The 20,120-nt window shown below is 39.6% G+C and overlaps 4 protein-coding genes across 8 annotated transcripts in view; 1 reads left to right on the top strand and 3 right to left on the bottom strand.

The window, feature by feature from the left end:
- The window catches only part of sgsm2 (small G protein signaling modulator 2), a 58,615-nt gene extending 56,060 nt beyond the window's left edge, over positions 1 to 2,555 (bottom strand). For both annotated transcript variants that reach the window (XM_056373598.1, XM_056373599.1), the window contains exon 1: positions 2,360 to 2,555. In XM_056373598.1, coding sequence (XP_056229573.1) covers positions 2,360 to 2,419 — 60 coding nt within the window. In that variant the 5' untranslated portion in view covers positions 2,420 to 2,555. The remainder of the gene's footprint in view (positions 1 to 2,359) is intronic.
- A 1,821-nt stretch (positions 2,556 to 4,376) lies between these two features.
- On the bottom strand, positions 4,377 to 10,984 carry tnfaip1 (tumor necrosis factor, alpha-induced protein 1 (endothelial)). Of its 4 annotated transcripts, none has more exons than XM_056373601.1 (7): positions 10,751 to 10,984; positions 8,562 to 8,902; positions 7,967 to 8,136; positions 7,585 to 7,668; positions 6,402 to 6,454; positions 5,870 to 6,065; positions 4,377 to 5,099 (listed from the first exon to the last, which is right to left on the bottom strand). In XM_056373601.1, the coding sequence occupies exons 2-7, from the start codon at positions 8,791 to 8,793 to the stop codon at positions 4,869 to 4,871; spliced, it is 966 nt and encodes a 321-aa protein (XP_056229576.1). In that variant the 5' UTR covers positions 8,794 to 8,902; positions 10,751 to 10,984; the 3' UTR covers positions 4,377 to 4,868. The 4 variants fall into 4 exon arrangements, with proteins under 4 accessions (XP_056229576.1, XP_056229575.1, XP_056229578.1 ...); XM_056373600.1 differs by lacking the exon at positions 10,751 to 10,984 and adding an exon at positions 10,486 to 10,649; XM_056373603.1 differs by lacking the exon at positions 10,751 to 10,984 and adding an exon at positions 9,992 to 10,398.
- Positions 10,985 to 11,934: 950 nt separating this feature from the next.
- Positions 11,935 to 15,707, top strand: ift20 (intraflagellar transport 20 homolog (Chlamydomonas)). The gene is made up of 5 exons (XM_056373469.1): positions 11,935 to 12,055; positions 13,453 to 13,591; positions 13,694 to 13,779; positions 13,959 to 14,062; positions 14,944 to 15,707. The coding sequence occupies exons 2-5, from the start codon at positions 13,465 to 13,467 to the stop codon at positions 15,023 to 15,025; spliced, it is 399 nt and encodes a 132-aa protein (XP_056229444.1). The 5' UTR covers positions 11,935 to 12,055; positions 13,453 to 13,464; the 3' UTR covers positions 15,026 to 15,707.
- A 781-nt stretch (positions 15,708 to 16,488) lies between these two features.
- Positions 16,489 to 19,587, bottom strand: lyrm9 (LYR motif containing 9). Its single transcript, XM_056373470.1, has 4 exons — positions 19,433 to 19,587; positions 18,624 to 18,780; positions 16,786 to 16,878; positions 16,489 to 16,703 (listed from the first exon to the last, which is right to left on the bottom strand). Exons 2-4 carry the CDS (start codon positions 18,747 to 18,749, stop codon positions 16,686 to 16,688), a joined length of 237 nt encoding a protein of 78 aa, XP_056229445.1. The 5' UTR covers positions 18,750 to 18,780; positions 19,433 to 19,587; the 3' UTR covers positions 16,489 to 16,685.
- Positions 19,588 to 20,120: the final 533 nt, after the last annotated feature.

Here is a 20,120-nt window from a genome sequence, read left to right as displayed (position 1 = left end):
TAAACTTCTAAAAAGAAACTGGTTCTTTAAATGTTAACGACCAGGAAACGTAAAGTATTTATTCTATAACGACCACACGTGAAGACGCAGCTCGCAGCGTCAACACAGCTTCCAGTGACCCAAGAAATATAATGTTCCTCCTCATTTCCCTGATGCTCGGTGTTTAGGAGCCTGAAGACATCCTGAGAACTGAAGCTATTTCCAGCCTCACAGACACTGTGACGGTTCAATTATTAAAGACCCTAACCTGTGGGCGACTGGGGGGGGGGGGGGGGGGGGGTCAGAGGAGGAAGCACTCTGCAGGTTTAAAACACAACATGACACAAAAATCAACACATTTTCCTTCAGGCTGCTTTAAATTCTTAATTTTGAGAGTCCAACAAATCTCCCCAGAAACTTTTGAAAACAGCTAAAAAAAACCCAACGAAATAAATCGAAGACATGTCGCTGTCTCACAGTTTCAACTTGGACTTGTCTCGATATTGTGGTGAGCAGGGCTGGAGGTGGAAAAAAGGAAAGTGCCAGAGCAAAACATTATTAAATTCTAGATTTTATATGGTCGCTGCAGTCAGAACTAAGTCACTAAGAGATATCGATATACATTTATTTTCTCAAAGGAACCATTTGCCACAGTATTTGACACTTTATATTATGTATGTATGTGTGTGTGTGTGTGTGTGTGTGTGTGTGTGTGTGTGTGTGTGTAGTAACAGAACTCGTCAGACTTGGACACTCTTTGGTAAATTAAAGTATCGCACACTTCAAGCACTGGTTTCAGTCAGATTTGTCTTGGTGTCCTTGGTATTACGCCTCTGACTCTGTCTCACAGGTGTTTTAACTCGGACTTGTCTCGGTCTAGAGAGGTGCTTTGACCCGTCTCGATCTTGTGATGGTTTTGAGTCAGTTTTGTCTTGACGTCAAATTGGGTTGTTTCTTGTTCAGTCACAATTCGACCTTCTCTAAATCCCCAGGTCTGTACTGATTCAAGTCCCAGCAGTTTACTCTCAGTACGAACTACAGTGACACAACAGTAGGAATAAAGCTGAACAGGCATAGCTTGTGTTTTTGCTCTTAGCTTTGACTCGACCCATCACGGCCTCTAGCGTTGCCACCATCCTGGTAAACCATCAGAATTAAATCCGTGCCGACGTGTTTCCTGTCTGTGAAGGACTGTACCAATTTTCCCGGCAACACAAAAAAAACAAAGTGCAGGTGCATCAGTGAAAAAACAGCAGAGTTATTTTCAAAAGAGAAAGAAAAGCTGAAAACAGACAAACTGCATCGACCTGAAGGTTCAGGTGTCGCAGGCTGAACAACAGGTGGATCACTGACGTCCACTACAGAGCGATGATGTTACAGTAAAGAATATTCTGAGTATTACTGTGTGTTACTTTCTCTTTCTTCAGGCTCTCACCAGCTTTGGTAATCGGATCGATCCATTGATTTGTCACCAAACATGAAGTGCTGATTACATTCAGTTAATTGAGAACTAACGCCACATCAGAACACAGATCATAAATGATCCGTTTCTTCGGTTGATGTCAGACGGATTTTTATCTGGATATTTTTAGCGTGACCTTTCCCTCCTCTCTATTATAACGATGGAAACTACGAGCTCACATTTCCACTCACTCAGACTGAAGAAGTGCAGCCGGCGAGCCACACCTCGCCACATCCACTGTCACATCCACTGTCACAATCAGCTGCTTCTGATTGACAGCGACATGTCGCTGCAGGAGGATCCTTGTGTGGAGGATTACGGAGGGAGCGGGTAGAGGAGGTTACAGGAGGGAGGTGAGACGTTCATCACCGGGAACAAAAAGCCTGTGGCGCTGTTTGAGTTGTGGATGTTAGAGACGCTCTGCTACAACACTTCAGACTGTGGCTTGAAGCAGCAGCTCAGTAATGTTGGTTCAACGCTCATTAAATAACAGCAGCTTCATTATAAATTTGTCAGGGATTTTATAAAATGATGCAAAATATATTTCAGGTGAAATGTGCATAATTTAAACTTTGATAACGTATTGAAGGAATATTTTCCAGCACATTCATGAGATTTAACTCCATGTCATATTATTGTAGTGATTTAATTATTATTATTATTATTATTAGTGAATTCATTTTTTTTTTTTTTTTACCTGAAGCAAATAAAGAAAATGATGCTGCGTTAGAGAAATGAAAGCAGGTGCAGTTCAGCTGGTTAAAGGTCCATTAATGTTCAGCTGCAGAAATCAGCGTGTAAACACAAGATGTCCATCAACACCAACACACAGGTTGTGCTTGTTGGAGCTGAATGAAGACACAGACTAACACAGTAGAACCGTGAATGTGGAGCTGAGGCCGAGGAAACAGCGCTTACCTCCCGCTTGACGTTCCACAGTAATTTCTCTTTGTGCTCTTCCTCCGTGGAGCCCTCCATGTCTCTGTCCGTCCGTCCGTCCGCGGTGTGCACGACGCAGGTCTGTCTCTCCGGCCTCTCAGTCCGCTCTCCCCGGCCTCTCACAACCTCGCTCCTTTTTATTCCCCGTTTCCTTCTTCCTTGGCTCGGCCGGACTCTGACGCAGCCGAGCAGCCTGGGGACGACGTCAGAGGATCCGCCTTCCTCACTCTTACTGATCAATGGAGGAGTTAAAAAAAATAAATAAATCAGTGGAGCTCACAGGCTCCAGCATCCAGCCCCGCCCCGCCCGGCGGCCTGCAGCCTCTCAGCATCCAACACACCAACCTGTGGAGCCTCCAAGTTATTTTTAGCAGTTTCTTTTCTCTTTTTTTTTTCCTTCTCTGGGCGGGAAAGCTGCGTGACAGGCGGACAGGTGAGTGCGGAGAGGTTAGATGGTTGCAATAATTCACTATGGTTTTATTCTTGAATGCACAGACATGTGACTCCATTGTGTGTAATGAGCTCATTAAAATGCAGCTTTCTTAAAAAAAAAAAAAAAAAAAAAATGGCTTCATTCACAGAGAGAAACTGCGGCTGATCAGAAAGATGCTAAAAATAGTCCCCTCCCCTCTGAAGCACGTTGGTCATCCTCAGGGCTGATGCCAGGCTGGCCTGCTGCTAAATAAATGACGTCACAGCCACATGACACAGAATGACCTCCTCTGCTGGAGTCCCTTCTTTAAAGGAGCTACATGTAAGTTTTGTTGTTGATTGATTTCTGATCAATCAATCATTAAAATATCCAATGTTCTCATCTATGACATAAAAAAGGGGGACAGCCATGTATTTATACGATGGTACCTGTTGCACTGTAATAAACTTTGGTTAAGGCTGACTGATAAAATGATGACTCCGTACCTTTGAAGCAGCTGTGAAGTCCTACTGTATATCTATTCTTCAATTGTTTTTATTCCTTTAATTCGTAAAATCAAAAGAATTAAGAGCATTTTTCATGTAAGGTTGTAAATATTGTCGTGTGGCGTCCATCAGAGTCAGGCGACTTCTTCTTCTTCACTTCTTCCAACATAAAAAACATTTTTTCAAGTTCTGGCTGGAGGGGGGGGGGGGGGCTTTGGGTATGTTTTTTTCATTGGTTTACAACCTGGTTATGAACTCCTAACCAATGAGTGAGCCAGCTAACCTTTTCTCTGCCTAGAGACAATAAAAAGAATGAAAAATGTGATTGGATAACTGTACTTTGATGGTCAGAAGTACTTATTGCAGCTCAGTTGACTACATGTGTTTGCTTTCGCTTTTTTAGGCTTCAGTCTTTGAATTTGATGTTTCAACAGTTGCCCTCTGGCACGACTTATAGATCTATATTATTATTATTATTAGTCGAAAAGTTTCTGTGTCTTGTGTTTTTTTTTTTATGTTGCTTGTTTGTCTTTTTCTGATGCACCAATGAGGAGCGCTGTCGTTGAATGGAGAGCTCACAATGACAGTAAAGGCTTTCTTAGTCTAATTCTATTGACTTCTTTATTATTATTAAATGCAGTTTGTTTGATTGAACTGTAAACGATTCACCAGTGGCTCTGACAAAGCAGCAGCTCAGGCGTCACTGGTTCTCTGAGGCCAGCGTTTTGTTCTCCTGAAGTTCAAACTGTAGATTTTCTCAATATTCCTTCCTACAAGGGCTGAACAATTAATCAAAATATTATCAAAATCACAATATGGCAAAGTGAAATATCCAAATCAGCAGCTGCAACAGACCATGAATGAAGTGTTGTGGTGCTACAGAGACGCCCCGACCTATAAATCTTATCGTCCAGATGTAAAGGAAGATGTTTGTTTGGTACAAACTAAACAAAAAACACATCATCATTTCTATATTTTTTCAGTGAAAATTACATAAAAAAATAATCACAATATGATTTTTGTTGCACATCGTTCAGCCCGACTTTCAACTAAAAACTGAGCAAAACACAAACAACAGTTGAACAACAACAACTTTTATCTTCACAGCTGGAAAAAAGGCATCATGGTGAAACTGCATTAAAACTAAAAACAGGTTCATCTTTGGCAAACAAACTGTTATAAATGCGTATATGAAAAATACAATCCATAAATATGAAACAGGCTCTCCTGCTGATTCAGAGTGTAAGTGCTATGATTGGAACAATATTTCATCTAAGAAATAGTGCATATTAGTGATTTTTCCTCCACTACGAATCTAAATGTCATTAAAAACATACACTTCTGTAGATATCTGAAGAAGCTGCTCTGATAATTATTCTTAAATTATGATGGACAGAGCAGACGACGCCACAACTGGAAGATGTAATTACATCAAGGTCATGATTAGGACTTCCTTCAGATAGTGGTGGCGACACTAGGATAAAAAAAAATTCAAAATACAAACGTATGAGCATCAACAGACTCCGTGTTTGAGTGTTCATCATCAGTCCGGAGGTTTGGGGTTTCAGTCTCAGTGTCCCAGGGGCCGGTCGTCGTATGTGCTGTACCTCTTGACGTGGATTCGACGGACGCGCTCGCGAAGCTCGGCTCCCCCCGGCCCCTCCTCCTCCTCGCTGTGAGAGCCGCAGCTGTTGTAGCTTCGACGCGTGGCCTCCAGCAGGGAGTTGTCGGGCAGCGGCATCGTCTCGTACAGCAAAGTGTTCAGGGTCTCCTCGTAGATCCGAGCTTCAGGAAACTCCACCTGAGACGGAAAGAAACAGGTACTGTATCTGCAGTGTGAACAGACGGATTAAATCTGAAAACCTGAAAATACACAAACAGTCATAAGACCCATTTAAACTGACGTTCCACAATAATTGATAATGGTCTGTCTGTATGGAAATCGTTTTCATTATTTTGTTCATTTCTCTGTGGAGAATCTACCAAGAGTCAACCTCTGAGGCTGAAACATGAAGCATCAACACTGAAGAAGCAGAAGCTGCAGTTCCTCTAACGGCCACTAGAGTCTGGCTCCAGCAGTGAGTCAGTCCCCATAGACTCCCATGTTAAAATGTCCAACTTTACAGCAGAAATAAACATGTTTACAGCCTGGTACAAAAACTTTATATAACTCACCTGTTTACATTTTATTAAGGACTACAGTTATGGAGGATTGAGGGCGTGGTCTCTTTGAGTGACAGGTGGGTGAGCATATGTTTGTCACTAAAAGTCTCAGCTCCTCACACACCCCCTCCTCTTTGACCATTTTTGGATTAGCTGGGAGTTAGGGGGTGGAGGCAGGTACTTTAGTCAGAAATGATCTTTCCTCTTCCACTGCTCTGCTGTTTCTTAAGTCTTTGTTACGTACATGTGTTCATCATGTCTGTTATCCACATACATGTCAAAGAAATCTGATTCCAGCTGAATAAACCAAGTGTCATGAAGTTCTCCCTTCCATGAAACAGAGCCATACAAACAACATTTCTCCTGTTCCTTCTCAAAAACATTAAGTGTGACTTCCTGCTTCCTCACCTTGGTCTGTTTCTTCTCTGTGGCGTAGACGATGGAGGTGCAGCACACCTCGGCCAGTTTGCGGCCCTGACCGTAGAACGACCAGCAGCAGATCTCGTCTCCGATCACGTCCTTGATGAAGAGGACACGGCCGTTGAAGCTGAGAGACAGCCGGTCGAACAGCTCGATGTTCTTCAGCAGGTTGTCGTCTGAGTTACTGCGAACACAACAGCAAAGTGATGGAGACTCATCAACCACAAACAAACAAACAAACAAACAAACAAACACAGTGCCCGGGGTCAATTATCTGTAATTTATAAGATGAAAGATAAGATAACCCTTTATTGATCCCACACCGGGGAAATTCACTTGTTACTGCAGCGTAGGAAAACGAGGTAGAAGAAAAAAACAAGTATAACAATAGAATAAAGTAGAAAAATAAATCAACCATAAATAAGAAGGTATGTACATTATAAGTACTTGTGGTACTTGTACTGGTACAAGTACTGGTAATGATGGAAGCAGAGGGACCTCTGGAGGAAGACTTTCTCACCTGGTGTAGGAGTACTTGTTATTGCTTCTGTTGTACACCAGCTTCACCACAGGCTAACAGAGAAACAAGACATTAAATATCAGGGTTTCACTTCTTTGATTTCTAAATGTGGAGAATATGAATGAACTTGAAGCAGCTGTGTCCCAGTTCAGAGGCTGCATTAGAAGACCAAATGCGTGACAGCGGTGCGAATAAGCCGTCACATTTCAAATGCATCCTCCGTTTCCTGTGTAATGTAGGACCGAACAGGTGGATCCTTCATGGCCCAATCTATCCCAAGATTCAATGCGCACCAGTAATGAAAGCAAACAACAGTGACAGAGAGCCTGAGGATTACAGTGACAAATGTAAGTGCTGTGTTTCAGCTCGGTTCAACAGCCAACGGTTCAACTGATAAAACCAAAAGTCTTTGTGAAAGCTAGAATCTTCCATTTAACCTTTAGCTACCAAAATCTAATCAGTTCATCCTTGAGTCCAGGTGAATGTTTGTGCCAAATTTGAAGAAGTTCCCTCAAGGTGCTTCTGAGATATCGTGTCCACGAGAACGAGACGGATGGACAACATGAAAACAATATGGCTGCTGCTCTGACTGTCGCTGGCGGGGAGAAATAAAAATGTAAATGTTGTCACGGTTGCTAGGCGATGGGAGCCTGCAACAGTAAGTGCGGGCACAGCTGGAGACGCAAAGTGAAAATCCTCCGTAGACCAGACCGTCTCATTTCAGTTCGGCCTTCGCGGTCTACGAAGGGCGACGCCCCTGAACTGGGACACAGCTGATGACGAGAAAAAGTTTTACAGTTTTCAGACCCTTCACTGTCCAAACTATATTGTGCTGTAGATTTAATTACAATTTTTGATGAACAATTTAAAATTAAATCTACGACACAATAAAGTGTGTGAGCAGTGAAGGGGTGTGAAACCTTTCTGAAGCCACTGTGAGTGCATTCATTCATTCATTCATTTATTCATTCATTCATAGGTAGAAAATAACCAAATCATATGTTTATCTTGGAATAGCTGCTAAATGAAATGAACAGTTATTTTACCTTTTAATTATCAAGAACAAATTCCTAGAAAAGACAAATCACTGTTGGATCCTGAATTTTCACACTGGAGCTGCTGTTGAAAAGTTCAAAAACACTTCAGATTCTTCATAATGATCCAGCTCCATCTCAGTGTTTACCTTGGTGGAAGACTGGATGAGCCTCTCTTCTTCCTTACTGGAGGTGACCACAGGTATAACACACAGGGGCTGCTCTTTATTGCCCTGTCAATCAGAATCACATACAATGGGAGTTAAAAGCATCATAGGTAGTTAGAATGTGGTTCAGACTAGGCATAACATTTTAAAGTGGGTAATGTGGGTAAGTCACATTGAGATGAGACTATAAACACATTTGAACCATTATTCTGGTTCAGAACATTACTTCAGTGGACAATGACAAAGGAAACAAATAAACACACAAATAAAAAAAGGTCTGACACTTAAACTAACAACATGAAATTCAAATTAATGTCCAGAAACGGTTTCGTACTACATTCGTACTACATTGCGTGTGACTGACCTGCAGGCTGTTCTGACAAAGCTCCACCAGGCCATGGATGAGGTAATACTTCGCCTCAGCCAGCAGCTCCAGGACAGCTTGACGGCCTTTGGGTAAGGCGACTGTGCCGTCACGCAGGTAGCACAGGATGGTGCCGAAGTGTTTCCCACTGCGATCAATCAGGATCCAACCTGAACACACACAAAACACCATGTTAAGAATATGAACATCTGTTTCCTGTAAGACACTGGTGTCTGGAGTCTTTGACAGGCCATGACATAATGATCATTTCCATTAAAATGATCTGATTCATTCTAGACCAGTTGTGATCATATGTGAACATAAGTGTCTGAGTTATTTTTTACTATTTAATCTGCAATATCATCTTGAGTAAAGTGTCAAAGGCGAATAGGAGGTTCCTTGGAAAAAAAAGTTATAAGACTTTTTTCTGTACTATAGAATGTATCACTTTAAATCTTAATATTTTAAATATAAATATAAATTTGAATTTGATGTGAATGTCTTTGTCTTTTACCCTAAAACAAAAAATTGGCAATGCTACTGTCAGTAATAATGTTGACAGTCATCTTGCGTCTGTAGTTCAGAGATGGTTTACCTTCTTTATCAGTGAACACTTCCTTCTGTCCACTGAACATGGCCTTCAGCAAGCAGTTCTGCCTGGTCAGTATTTGCAGCGTGCTGTAAAACAGGGTCCCGCCAACATTAAGCCGGACATACTTGTTGCCCAGGCCGACCGCTCCTCGATAATTGCTGGTCTTGGTCTTGGGACAGGCCAGAGGAGGGGCTGGGGAGGTGTGATGCTGGGGCAGGCAGCTGTCTCCAGACATGACCTTTTGGAGGTAGATGACCACCCTGCAGACGGAGGTCCGAAGGTCCCCCGCCGTGGTGACAGCTACTGATGAGGCTGCCACAACCTCTCACTGCTACAGATCATTCCTGAGAGAATAAAACAAAACACACAGAGCCCTGAGCTGAAGCTGAAACTTCACTATGGAGCTACACAGGAGAGGTCAGTAAGAATGTTTAACTGGTGAAGCAGGACGCCCAGTGGCTGAAGACATGAATCACAACACACAGTGGAAACTATCTACTCTACTGGTATCTTTTCTTCAGTTTCCCTTAACATTAAATTCAATGTGGATGGGCAGGAAACTGAAAGGGTAGTGAGGAGGTAAATATAAATCAGTAAAAAGGAGAAATTATGACTAAATAAGTTTGCCGATCTCCAAACTTAATTGATCCCCAGGGGGAAATTAGGTTGAGTTACAGTTGCTCTTCAGCAAAGACAAGAGAATATGAAAAATATGAAAATAAATATATATATATATATATATATACACACACACACAAACACACACAAGATAAATATATACATAAACAGAAAAAATGTAAAGAAATATGTAAGGACATGAGTTTAAATATAAATATTTAAATACATACAAAAGATGTCCTTATACTATAATATAGAAAATAGGGGAAAAATAGAAATATGTAAGAATATGAGTTGTACAATTGCACTTTTCAAATTACACTTGCACATGTCAAATACTTATACGTAAATAAATAAATTATGAGGTAACGTCTGGTGATCTTGACATTAACTAAAATTAGCAGCTGATTTCAAACCTCTACTAGATTCTGGTAGTAATCCCAACCAAGATATAGGCCAAATTAGTGAAGTGTGACAGCATTAACACCTTAAATGATCTCATCATCTCAGGTACAGCAATGCTAGCTAATAAACACTGGCGTTATAACATTACATAGCTGCCTGTCTGTTGGTTAAAGTATCTGGTTAGCTTGTGTTCAACGTTAAACCACACACTTTGTCCCGACAGAGTATTTACAGACAGAGATCTGTCATGGCTGCGTGAGCAACAGCGTTAGCTAACCTAATTCAACCAATAGCATGTGAATTTCATATTTCTTGGCAACGGCTAACTTAGTTAATTAACTTGTACCAAGTCAACAGCTAGCTGTGGGTTAGCTAGGATAGCCTGTTCGGTCGTATACACACTTAACTACCTTTAAAAACATGTCCTTTTAAATATTTTCTTGTTTGTTGGCAAAAATCTAACTTTGTACGAGACTATTTTACCAACGAGAATATAGTTATAGTCTTCTGGTCAATTCGTCTTGTCAATAATCCACCTCTCAGTGCTTCTTTGGGACAAGATTTCACCGTAAAGCTACACTGGTTTGTGAAACGGCTTCTTCCTACGTAGGTGGGTTTAGCTAATGTTAGCTAATGTTAGCTAATGTTGAGTAGAGCAGCCAAACTTTCAATACGATAAAACTAGACAAAGTAGCCACTAATATAAGTTGAAAATGTGGTAAAAGTCGAAGTTCGGTTTTCACTTAATACATATGAGGTTAGTTATAAGCTAGAATAAGATTTAGAAAAGGCAAAGTTCTCCAAATGTGTTGCCAGAGTTTTCAATGGAGCGCCTGACGTTCCCATCCTGTGGTGAACAACACAAACCGTGGGCATCACTTTACCGACTGTGACGTTCACCTACCGGCCTCGCGCTGTCTTCACCTGTTGACAGGAAACCGCACATCGCGTGACGGATTCACCTCTGCTTTAACGTTTATCACCAACCGTCACAAGAGGAGAAAATATAAAGAAAATCTATCAAAAGTTAAACTCTCTCCTTCTGATTCTTCTACTTCTTCTTTTGATTTGATTTGTCGATTGGCAACCAGCTATCAGGCGCTTTACCGCCACCTACTGGACGGGAATGTGGAACATTATAATAATATAAAAACATTTTATGATCAAACCTGTGTTTTTGAGATACTTCATTAGATTACTGAACATTCCCCCTGATGCATCTCCAAGTAGGTTGGCAACAGTTAGTCAGATTATTTAGCCGACTCTCTTCTTGTTCTTCTTCCCGGATCCAAACCAGCTTTAGAGGTGCATACTACCGCCACCTACTGTGTCACAGTGCACGCAATCACCTGAATACTAAAGGGGAAAAAAGTAATAAACAAATAATAATAACATTAATAGTGATAAAGATATTTACACCCTATTTCCTAATCCTGTATGTATTATATAACCACCCCTCTCTCCTCCTTCTTCTAATAAGTTCAGGTCAGGCTGCACTGTTGGAAGCGTACTGCTGCCCCCTACAGTCAGTAACGCGCATTGCCAGCTGTTTCCAGCTGTTTCCATCCCTGACCTGTCAGGTCAGCTATTATCACCATAAACTGGAGGTATGGCATTTTCATATCGGTCACATTCACTTTTAATTTGGACATTTGGTCAAAAGATGTTGGCATATGTATGAAAAAAATCATCCCTGGCCATAGTCAGCTTGTCATTCGATCGTTTTTTAAATTAAATTCAAAAAAATCAATGTACAAGACAAGATAGGGAATTAATTTACAGAAAAGAATAACATTCAACAAACGATGGTGGAAATGATAATAGGCTATAGGTTTATATGGAAGCCATTTTCCCCAGATGATGAAACAAAAATCGACCCGCAGTATATCAAAATTAGGCAATATGAAGAGTCTTAGTCTTATTGTGTCATAATTATGATCTCAAAATACAACCTTTTCCGTTTTAATTTCAATGTAAAAGCCCCTTATTCCGCTCTAATTTCAAAGTAAAAGCCCATCAACCTTAAGTAATAGCAATCTGTTGAGGTTTGGGCGAATGAAAGTACAACACATTTAATGTCACGTTTGCTTAATGCCCAACCTGAACCCTTAACCCTTAACCCCTAAACCTGAACCCTTAACCCCTAAACCTGAACCCTTAACCCCTAAACCTTAACCCTTAACCCCTAAACCTAAACCTAAACCTGAACCTAAATCTGGACCTAAACCCGATTCTGACCTGAAGCCTAAAACCAACCCTTAAACTGCCTTTGTTGTGGGGACCGACCAAAATGTTATGTAAACACTCTTTAAGGTCTGTAAGTCATAAAGATAAGAGTCCACGCACGCACGCACGCACGCACGGCGTCTGGTTTCCTTGGGGAGGGGCAAGCGGCTCCGTCTAGTGTAGTTGCTCTGCCACATATACACTCATCACAGGAGCAGCAGCGTTGACGGTTGGAGCAGATTAAACAGGTAAAATACAGTTTTCTGTCCTGACTGCAGCTACATGCGGTTTAATGTTTCTGTCTCAGGAGAATAATTAGCTTTAACCAGGGAGGTGGTGTGTTTTTAAACCGTACAGCTAGCTTCAGAGCAGGCTAACGAAATGTAGCTAACTAGCTGAGTTAATTTTACTATTTTAGGCAAGAAAGCTAAAGCTATCACAAACACGGTGAGGTGAGGCCATATATGAGGGGGAAATATTTAACTATGAGCCCAATTATTTAATACTGTGTCCACTGTTGTAGATTAACCGTATAATTAATTTTATGAAGTTACCGTTAAATCCTGTTAACTCATTTACACAGGATCAAATGCTAACGCTAATGCTAATAGCAGCTACATCATTTACACTTCGAGTTGCAGCTGTAGGTTTCAGCGTTTTACACAAAAAGGTGCAGTGAATAAATAAAGTTTCATCATTCAAAACGAGGCACCGGCTGCTGCTGCTCTTTCACACAGCTCATTGTTTATTATACACCAATAACCGTGTCCAATGGTAACGATACTGAGAGACACAGCTCATTGTTTATTATACACCAATAACCGTGTCCAATGGTAACGATACTGAGAGACACAGCTCATTGATTATTATACACCAATAACCGTGTCCAATGGTAACGATACTGAGAGACACACCATCACTGCAGCTGCTTAACAAGAAACTCGTCAGCATAAGATCCGTTACCAAGCTATAAACCCTGTTGACACACAGTCTGTAATACATGACATAAATGTCCCAATATCCACAGGAATGTTGCCATGTGTGTCACAAATAAGGGGATATATTTTTATCGCATTATAAAATATCCATAGTAAATTTTACATACATTAAAAATATCTCCTTTTTTTAATATGGTATAACATGTTGTGAGCTTATATGTTAATAATACACAGATAATTAATATATTGAAGTTTATTAAAATTCTATATGCTTATATATATATTTCTTGTTAATTTTTTCATTAATTTTAAACATGTCTATCTTCACATTCTGGGTGGTCTTTGGACTCTACTGCTTATCATAATATATAAAACATGTCTACAATATAAGTACATACATGAACATACATATTTGTATGAGCTAGATATATATGGCAATGTATATGAAATAGTTCCAATTTATAATCGGTTTCCTATATCATTTTTTACGTATATGTACATATAAAATAAAAATGTATATTTCATATATGTAAATTAAATATACGTACATATACTAAATTCACATATGGGTTGTCTAACTGACATTTCTCACTGTCTGAAACATTTATCTTCCACTGCAAGGCCTGAACTGAATTTAAATTTAAAAGTCTCTACTTGTCTCTGTTGTTCGTTTCTTCATCCTTCGTGTCTTGTCTCCTCTGTGACAGCGGCCTGTGGCCATGGCTAAAGACCCGCTAGCAGAGGCAGGCTTTTATTTTGATGAACTCAACAAGCTCAGGGTCCTGGAGCCTGATGTCAGCCAGAAGACCTCAGAGCTTAAGGAGGAGTGTAAAGAATTTGTGGACAGTAAGCACTGAAGATCTTTTCAGGTCCATTTGGTCGTGACTGTTTCCCCCCTCCAATATCAACAGGTGGTACAGGTGTATGAATTAGTGTTGTTTCTTACAGAAATTGGCCAGTTCCAGAAGATAGTCGGAGGTCTTATTGAGCTGGTTGATGAACTGGCAAAAGAAGCGGAGACAGAAAAGATGAAGGTAAGCGTCAACATTTAAAGCTGCTTTTCATTGGGTGTTGCTGAAGTTGACGTCCTTACATGCCTGAGCTTTAAAGCACCTGGTGTGGTTGAACTCTTACTCACCTAACCTTAGTTATTTTCAGGTATACTGTTCAGTGTAGGACTCCATTTGCTCAACGCCCCGTTCTTCTCCTTCAGGCGATAGGAGCCAGAAACCTGCTGAAGTCAGTGGCGAAACAGAGGGAGGCGCAGCAGCAGCAGCTTCAGGCGCTCATCGCAGAGAAGAAGATGCAACTTGAGAGGTAAACTGTGTTTTTGTCAACTCCACAACAACCAACCAGAACAGGTCAATCTGTTCTCAGGTTGTTTGTCAGAAGTGTAGTTGGCTCCTGTAAATGAGCAGTCATTAAAAAAAACCAAAGAATAAACATCTACACAGGATTATAACTGGTCGTGACGGTTTCTACCGTCACATTAACCAGTCTGCTGCTGGTTAGAGAGCGCATGAGACTAGTTAGTGAGCGAGAAGAGAAGTGGAAGTAGAAGAATTTAGCTAAAAGTGAAAATTAAATGATTTAATTAGTAATATAGAGATAAAATGTTTAGCTAAAAGTATCCGATAAAAAATTGAGTGTTTTAATTAAAAAATGACAGATTAACAGTTCAAATAATTAGCTAAACATAATAACTAATGTTATAAACTAATAATAACTTAATGTATAACCAGTTTAAAATATCAGTGTATAAAATCAGTTTAAATGAATTAAAAACTGAGATAAGTCACGACATGTTATGGCTTTAATGTTAAAGTAGATGCTTGTTTTAGAAACAGCAATCAACCCCATGTCCTTACATATTTCTATTATCATTTACATATGATTTACATTTTTATATTTTATCTTTATAATATTACTTCATATTCTCTATTCTTTGCCCTTTCATTTCTTGAGGGAGCAACTGTAACTTCATTTCTCCCTGGGGATCAATAAAGTTTCTGATACGGATTAAAGAAGTTAAAATTGAGCTCATGTCGTGACATCACCTGGCAACTGTTGTGACTTTTTAAATGGCCAATTATTGTCCTCGGAAAAACAATTGTTGCTGATCGTATCGTGACTTCTCCTGTGCATATTATTTGTAATTGGTTTCATGTGAGTTATGTTTTCCTGTTTCCTCGTCTCAGGTATCGCATCGAGTACGAAGCGCTGTCCAAAGTGGAGTCTGAGCAGAACGAGTTCATCGACCAGTTCATCCTGCAGAAGTGAGGATGTGACCATGTGACCTGTGCCGTCACGTTTCCAGAGTGCCTGTCCTGTTTTCTCTGGGTGATTCCCACCCCAGAGGATTACTCTGCTGCACCCTCTTTTTCTGAAGCAATTCTGAAGCTCCACCTTCTCTTTCCACCTTCCTCCTGCTTGAGTGTGTAAAGAAACATCCAGCTGCTGACAGCTGGATTTACAGTGATGTAAGCTTGAATATACCTGGAGCATTAAGTTTTGTTCACACCAAATATCTCAATATCTCAGACCAACAGTAAAGAAGACGGAGCTATTTATACAAAGGAACATTATTTATACTATTTATACTGAAGAATGACTGTATATCTAGTTTTATTACTTTTTGTATCAATTGAAATACTGCATGTGCATGAATTTGTAAATACATTTTGGTTTTAAATGATTGAAAAATGAATATCCTGATTTGATCATTTGTTATTTTTGCCGTTATTCTTTTGGTACAACCAGTCAGTGAGCACAACACATGAGGAACAGTCTCCTCCTTCTGTCTGTATCATTGTCTTTCATGCATTAGACAAATTATTGTTATACTTGAATAAATACTGTAAATTGCACAAGAAAAAGCATCATGTTTTTCTGTAAGGATGCTGCACATTTTAACATCGTGCTATTATGTACTGTTTTAATAAAAATTACTTTATCTAAAGAATTTAACACAGTTCAGTGGTTGACATGCTCTAAAACTAAATAAGGCAGCAGTTATTGATATGTCTACAATAATGATAATAAGCTTTATTTGTGAAGCACTTTTCTTAAAGTTACAAAGTGCTTAACAAAATGTTAAAAACAAGAATAAAACAATTATATAAAAAATAAATTGAAATTCACAGAGATGAAGGTTTAAAAAAAATAAATAATAAAAATAAAAGACAGACTGAGTGAAATCTGACCTCAGCAGGTCGTTACTGAGTCGTGGGCTCACACAGCCTTAAGTCACAGGCCACTATCAGCTGATCCAAGACGGTGCCCAGGCTCATATGTAGTTAGTAAATCCCAGATATAAAAAGGGGCCTGGCTTTGTAAACCTTAAAAAGGTCAACAATAAGATTTTAAAATCAATATGAAACAAACAGGAGGCCAGAGTTAGTGTTAAATGCCCATAAGCCTGAGTAACCCTGTGTAGAGGTCGTTACAGGAATCCAGCCGAGAGAGAATAAAGACATTAAATCAAGTAAAGTTGGTAGAAGCAGGACTGTGGAAGCCAAACTGATGTTTCAACATTATTTCCTTCAACTGCTTCAGACTCTGAAACTCTGGCTGGACACGGACTCTCAGGTGATTTCTTCTCTTTCTGCACCTGAATCGATTCTATCACGTAAAAATGGCGCCATTTAAATCAGATTTAGGAAAACGTTGGTATCAGCTCCTGTCTTTGGGGCAACCTCCAAAAACTGTCTTCCCATAATGCAACAACACAACTGAGCTATAAATATTGATAATTACTTTATTTAAAAACACTAGATACAGTAGATAATCACATTTCAGTCTGAACAGTATTTACACCTTAATATTTGACTGAATTGAGCCGTGGCTTTATACTTGTTACTTCTCCGTTGTGTTTCACCCACATTGTGTCGAGAACAGACAGCGACAGCAGAGAGAGAGAGAGTCCACGGCTGTGAGCACCTCACTTCTTCTTGGTATACTGTAAATCAAGGAGAATTAAAAGGTGCAGTGTATTTATTTGTGTATTAACATAATATTTTAAAAAAGGCCTTCATCCTTACTTTGTCTAGAATCCAGTCAGCATCTGTTATTGCTCTTTGGACGATCATCCGTATCCTCTCCGGGTCGTCTTCATCCGAGTGACTGTTGTAACCCTGGAAACACAAAGTAAAGCATCACAGGGGTGTTTGATGAAGCCAGGATTACTGTGAAAAGCCTGGTTTGAATGAGCCAAATAAAATAACACACCCCGGTTTATAAAGTTAACTCAGAAAATTTATCAGCAACTATCAAACCTTCTCTGGGTCCAGCTTTTCATTCATTCTCCATAAGAAAAATGAAAGATTTTGAAGTTTTGGACTCTGAGGCACCACCAGAATACTTGATAATGAAAATAATCCTTAGTTTCAGCCATAATTCTGATTTATTACAACTTTGCATTTTCAAAGATTTGCTTAACATTGATAATAACATCATACTCAAAGTCAGTCGCAGTTGTCAGTTGGGAATGCAGCAGCAAAGAACTGAGGAGAACGGACAAATTATTTTATTAGCCTTTGTAAACACCCATTACAGTTTAAAGACCAATTTCCTGGTTGAACTTTGACCTGCTGCTGTTGCCGTCGTTGTGTGCGCGCAGCAGATGTGCAGATCTCAGCAATTAATTAATAAAGTACAATGACGATGGGCTATAAAGCAGAACTACAAAAATTCAACCCGAGTTTTAATATGTGCAAATTTTCAAAGTGGATACTTGAGGATACTATGAAGTCTCTTTAAAGCACTGCTGTGTTTGTGGCAGAGCAACTGTCTGGTGGAGCAGGACATGTAATTACATACTGAACATTAAACTAACTAAGCTACCTAAAAATGATCTGTTAATCTTATTTTACTTAGTTCTGTCTGGGACAGCAGATGCCAGCAGCCACTGCTCTAATGTCCTGGTCAGTGACAATGGAATAATACATGTCTTGTTGTGGGCAGAAACTGCAAACTGCACAGAGACGCCTCGTCAGATTCAAACCAAGAACCTTTTTTGCTTTGAATAGACAATATTACCCACAGACCCATCGGGCTGCAGGACTGATTTTAACACATTAGACGGTTTGAGATCAAACTACTCTACAGCTGAAGATATATCCAGCATCCCTTTGCATCAGCTCATTGTCCACAAACTGTCCTTGTCAATGGGAGGCTCAGACACTATCACTTGAAAATATACATGTAGAAATACAGAGTATATTGTATGAAGGTTTAGAAATTGCTAAACTGTTCTTGATGAATTCTTGGGTTTCACAGCAGCTCAGTCTAACTAATCTAGACTAGTGCAGGGGGCTGTTAGTTAACTTAATCCAAGAGGTTAGTTGGTGTAAAAGTGCAGGAAGTTTTAAATCACAATATATTTTTCTGGGGAGGACCCTCAGACCCCCCCACCAATCATGTATCTTTCCAGACATTTTAAAATATAACCAGGCGTCCATCTAAATGCATTCCTTCACGACAGAACAGTGACTCTGATAACCATGTACCAAATAACATCTATGATGATGTAAAACACTTAAACTTATGACCAAACTTCTGTCCAAGTGGGATGGGGCCCTTCACAAAGACAAAGGCTCCCCCTCCTCAGAAATCTCAAATTAACCCCCGTCTCCAACCATAGTTTATTACAGTACAACAGTTACTGTGGTCAAAATACATGAAATCAGGACTGTCCCTCTTTCTATTTTAGATAAAAACACTGGATATTTTAATGATTTATTGACCGCTGAACTAGAAATGTCTCTGGTTTTCATTTCAGAAACCTTCTTTTAATGCAAAATTTTTACATAATATAATGTCCAAGATCAGTTGAGAAACATTTGGCTTATTAGTAAATGACTGCATATGAAGATCTCACCTGTCGTATGGCGTGTCGATAGTGTTGCTGCATCGCTGTGGATGGTAACTGCCTGCAGCATCTGAGGAGATGTCGATAGAGCTGCACTGGTGTCTGGATCAACTCGGCTCCAGCTAAAGGTGGCATCCCCTCCTCCTTTGGCTTCAACTGACAACTACTGTGAGTGAAAATACTCAAGTTAGTGTAAATAATAACCCTAAAAATATGAATTCAGTAAGATGCAATAGCTTTGTATTTACATTTACATACAAAGCAAGTGAAGAGATCCTTTTATGGGTGTAACAGACGCAAGTCCAAGTCAATTCAGACAAACATTAACATTCAACTTTTAGTCACCACATTAATAACACAATGGCTTTAACAGTGATAACACGTCAGGGCTGAGCTGATCATATACAGATGTTCCAGTGAACCTACAGCAAACATGCAGTTTGTAACTCTCGAGTTTCCATTAGTCACCAAACCACCAAATTACGTTTTCTAAAACTGTTTCACATGCTGCTGCGTTTCCTTACTTTATCCAACTTACTTTATCCGGTGACTTATGCTAGTCTTCATTAGCAATATATGCTTTCATTAGATACTTAGGCTTTAATTAGCTACATGTGCTATCATTAGCCTCTAGCTTCCATTAGCTACCTGTGCTATCATTAGCCTCTAGCTTCCATTAGCTAACTCAGTAGCTACCTGTTTTCAATAGCTGACCTGGAGGTAAGTCCTGCGTTATTAAATGAAGCTAGTAGCTAACAGTTGTAGCTTCTACATCGCAGTAGTTAAATTACTACAAACGAACAGTAAGTTTCTCTTACTGTAGCTGTGAGCAGCAGTGAGGTCCGTCAGCGGGTCTCAAACATCCTTATAACCTCCTTGGAGTCACATTATGTATCTCCACTGTAAACGGATGTGTTCTCTTCGTCAGCGTCGTCTTCTTCTTCTCCCCTTTCCTTCTTCTTCTTCTTCGTTTTAATGGCGACTTGCAACCAGAAGGATCATTATCGCCACCTAGTGTTGCTTTATAGAGTCTGTATATTATTGTTTTCAGTCCAGAGTCGTAGTTAAGTGAAGATGTGTTTAAAAAACAATCATTCCCAGATTTGTTTTGCAAAGATTGTTTTAAAATATATTCGTTTAATCCTTTTATATAAAGTCTATGGTTTAATTCATAGACAGTTAACCTCTATGAAGGACAAAAAATGATAAAAGTATAAATAAATACATTCAAAAATAAAAGCAAAGCATTGGTAATAACAAATACAATTTCTGTAGTTTTTCATTCATTTATTTATGCATTTCTACATTTATTTGTTACCATATTTCTACATTTATTCATGCATTTCAAGATTTATTTATTTCTGTATTTCTACATTTATTTATTTCTAAGTCTGTAAGTTAATTAAGGTCCTTCCTCATTTTAAAGCCGGTTCGGTTAAAGTAGTGTGATCAATGGATCTGCTACTACTGCCTTCACTAGTACACAGAAGCTTTGCCTTTCCAGTG

Source organism: Seriola aureovittata, chromosome 4 (assembly GCF_021018895.1).
Source record: "Seriola aureovittata isolate HTS-2021-v1 ecotype China chromosome 4, ASM2101889v1, whole genome shotgun sequence".
Classification (NCBI taxonomy): Eukaryota; Metazoa; Chordata; class Actinopteri; order Carangiformes; family Carangidae; genus Seriola; species Seriola aureovittata.
The sequence above is the reverse complement of the archived record's forward strand: the minus strand, read 5'-3'. Positions and strand labels throughout refer to the sequence as shown.

What these genes read in the sequence shown, in the direction of transcription:
- tnfaip1 (XM_056373601.1), bottom strand. Translation starts at nt 8,793, where the DNA reads ATGTCTGGAGACAGCTGCCTGCCCCAGCATCACACCTCCCCAGCCCCT. An exon ending in AGTGTTCACTGATAAAGAAG is followed by an intron (nt 8,137 to 8,561) that starts GTAAACCATCTC and finishes GTGTGTGTTCAG; the next exon opens with GTTGGATCCTGATTGATCGC. An exon ending in TCATCCAGTCTTCCACCAAG is followed by an intron (nt 6,455 to 7,584) that starts GTAAACACTGAG and finishes TTTCTCTGTTAG; the next exon opens with CCTGTGGTGAAGCTGGTGTA.
- ift20 (XM_056373469.1), top strand. Translation starts at nt 13,465, where the DNA reads ATGGCTAAAGACCCGCTAGCAGAGGCAGGCTTTTATTTTGATGAACTC. An exon ending in GTGTAAAGAATTTGTGGACA is followed by an intron (nt 13,592 to 13,693) that starts GTAAGCACTGAA and finishes TGTTTCTTACAG; the next exon opens with AAATTGGCCAGTTCCAGAAG. An exon ending in AAGAAGATGCAACTTGAGAG is followed by an intron (nt 14,063 to 14,943) that starts GTAAACTGTGTT and finishes TCCTCGTCTCAG; the next exon opens with GTATCGCATCGAGTACGAAG.
- lyrm9 (XM_056373470.1), bottom strand. Translation starts at nt 18,749, where the DNA reads ATGCCACCTTTAGCTGGAGCCGAGTTGATCCAGACACCAGTGCAGCTC. An exon ending in ATCGACACGCCATACGACAG is followed by an intron (nt 16,879 to 18,623) that starts GTGAGATCTTCA and finishes TTGTGTTTCCAG; the next exon opens with GGTTACAACAGTCACTCGGA.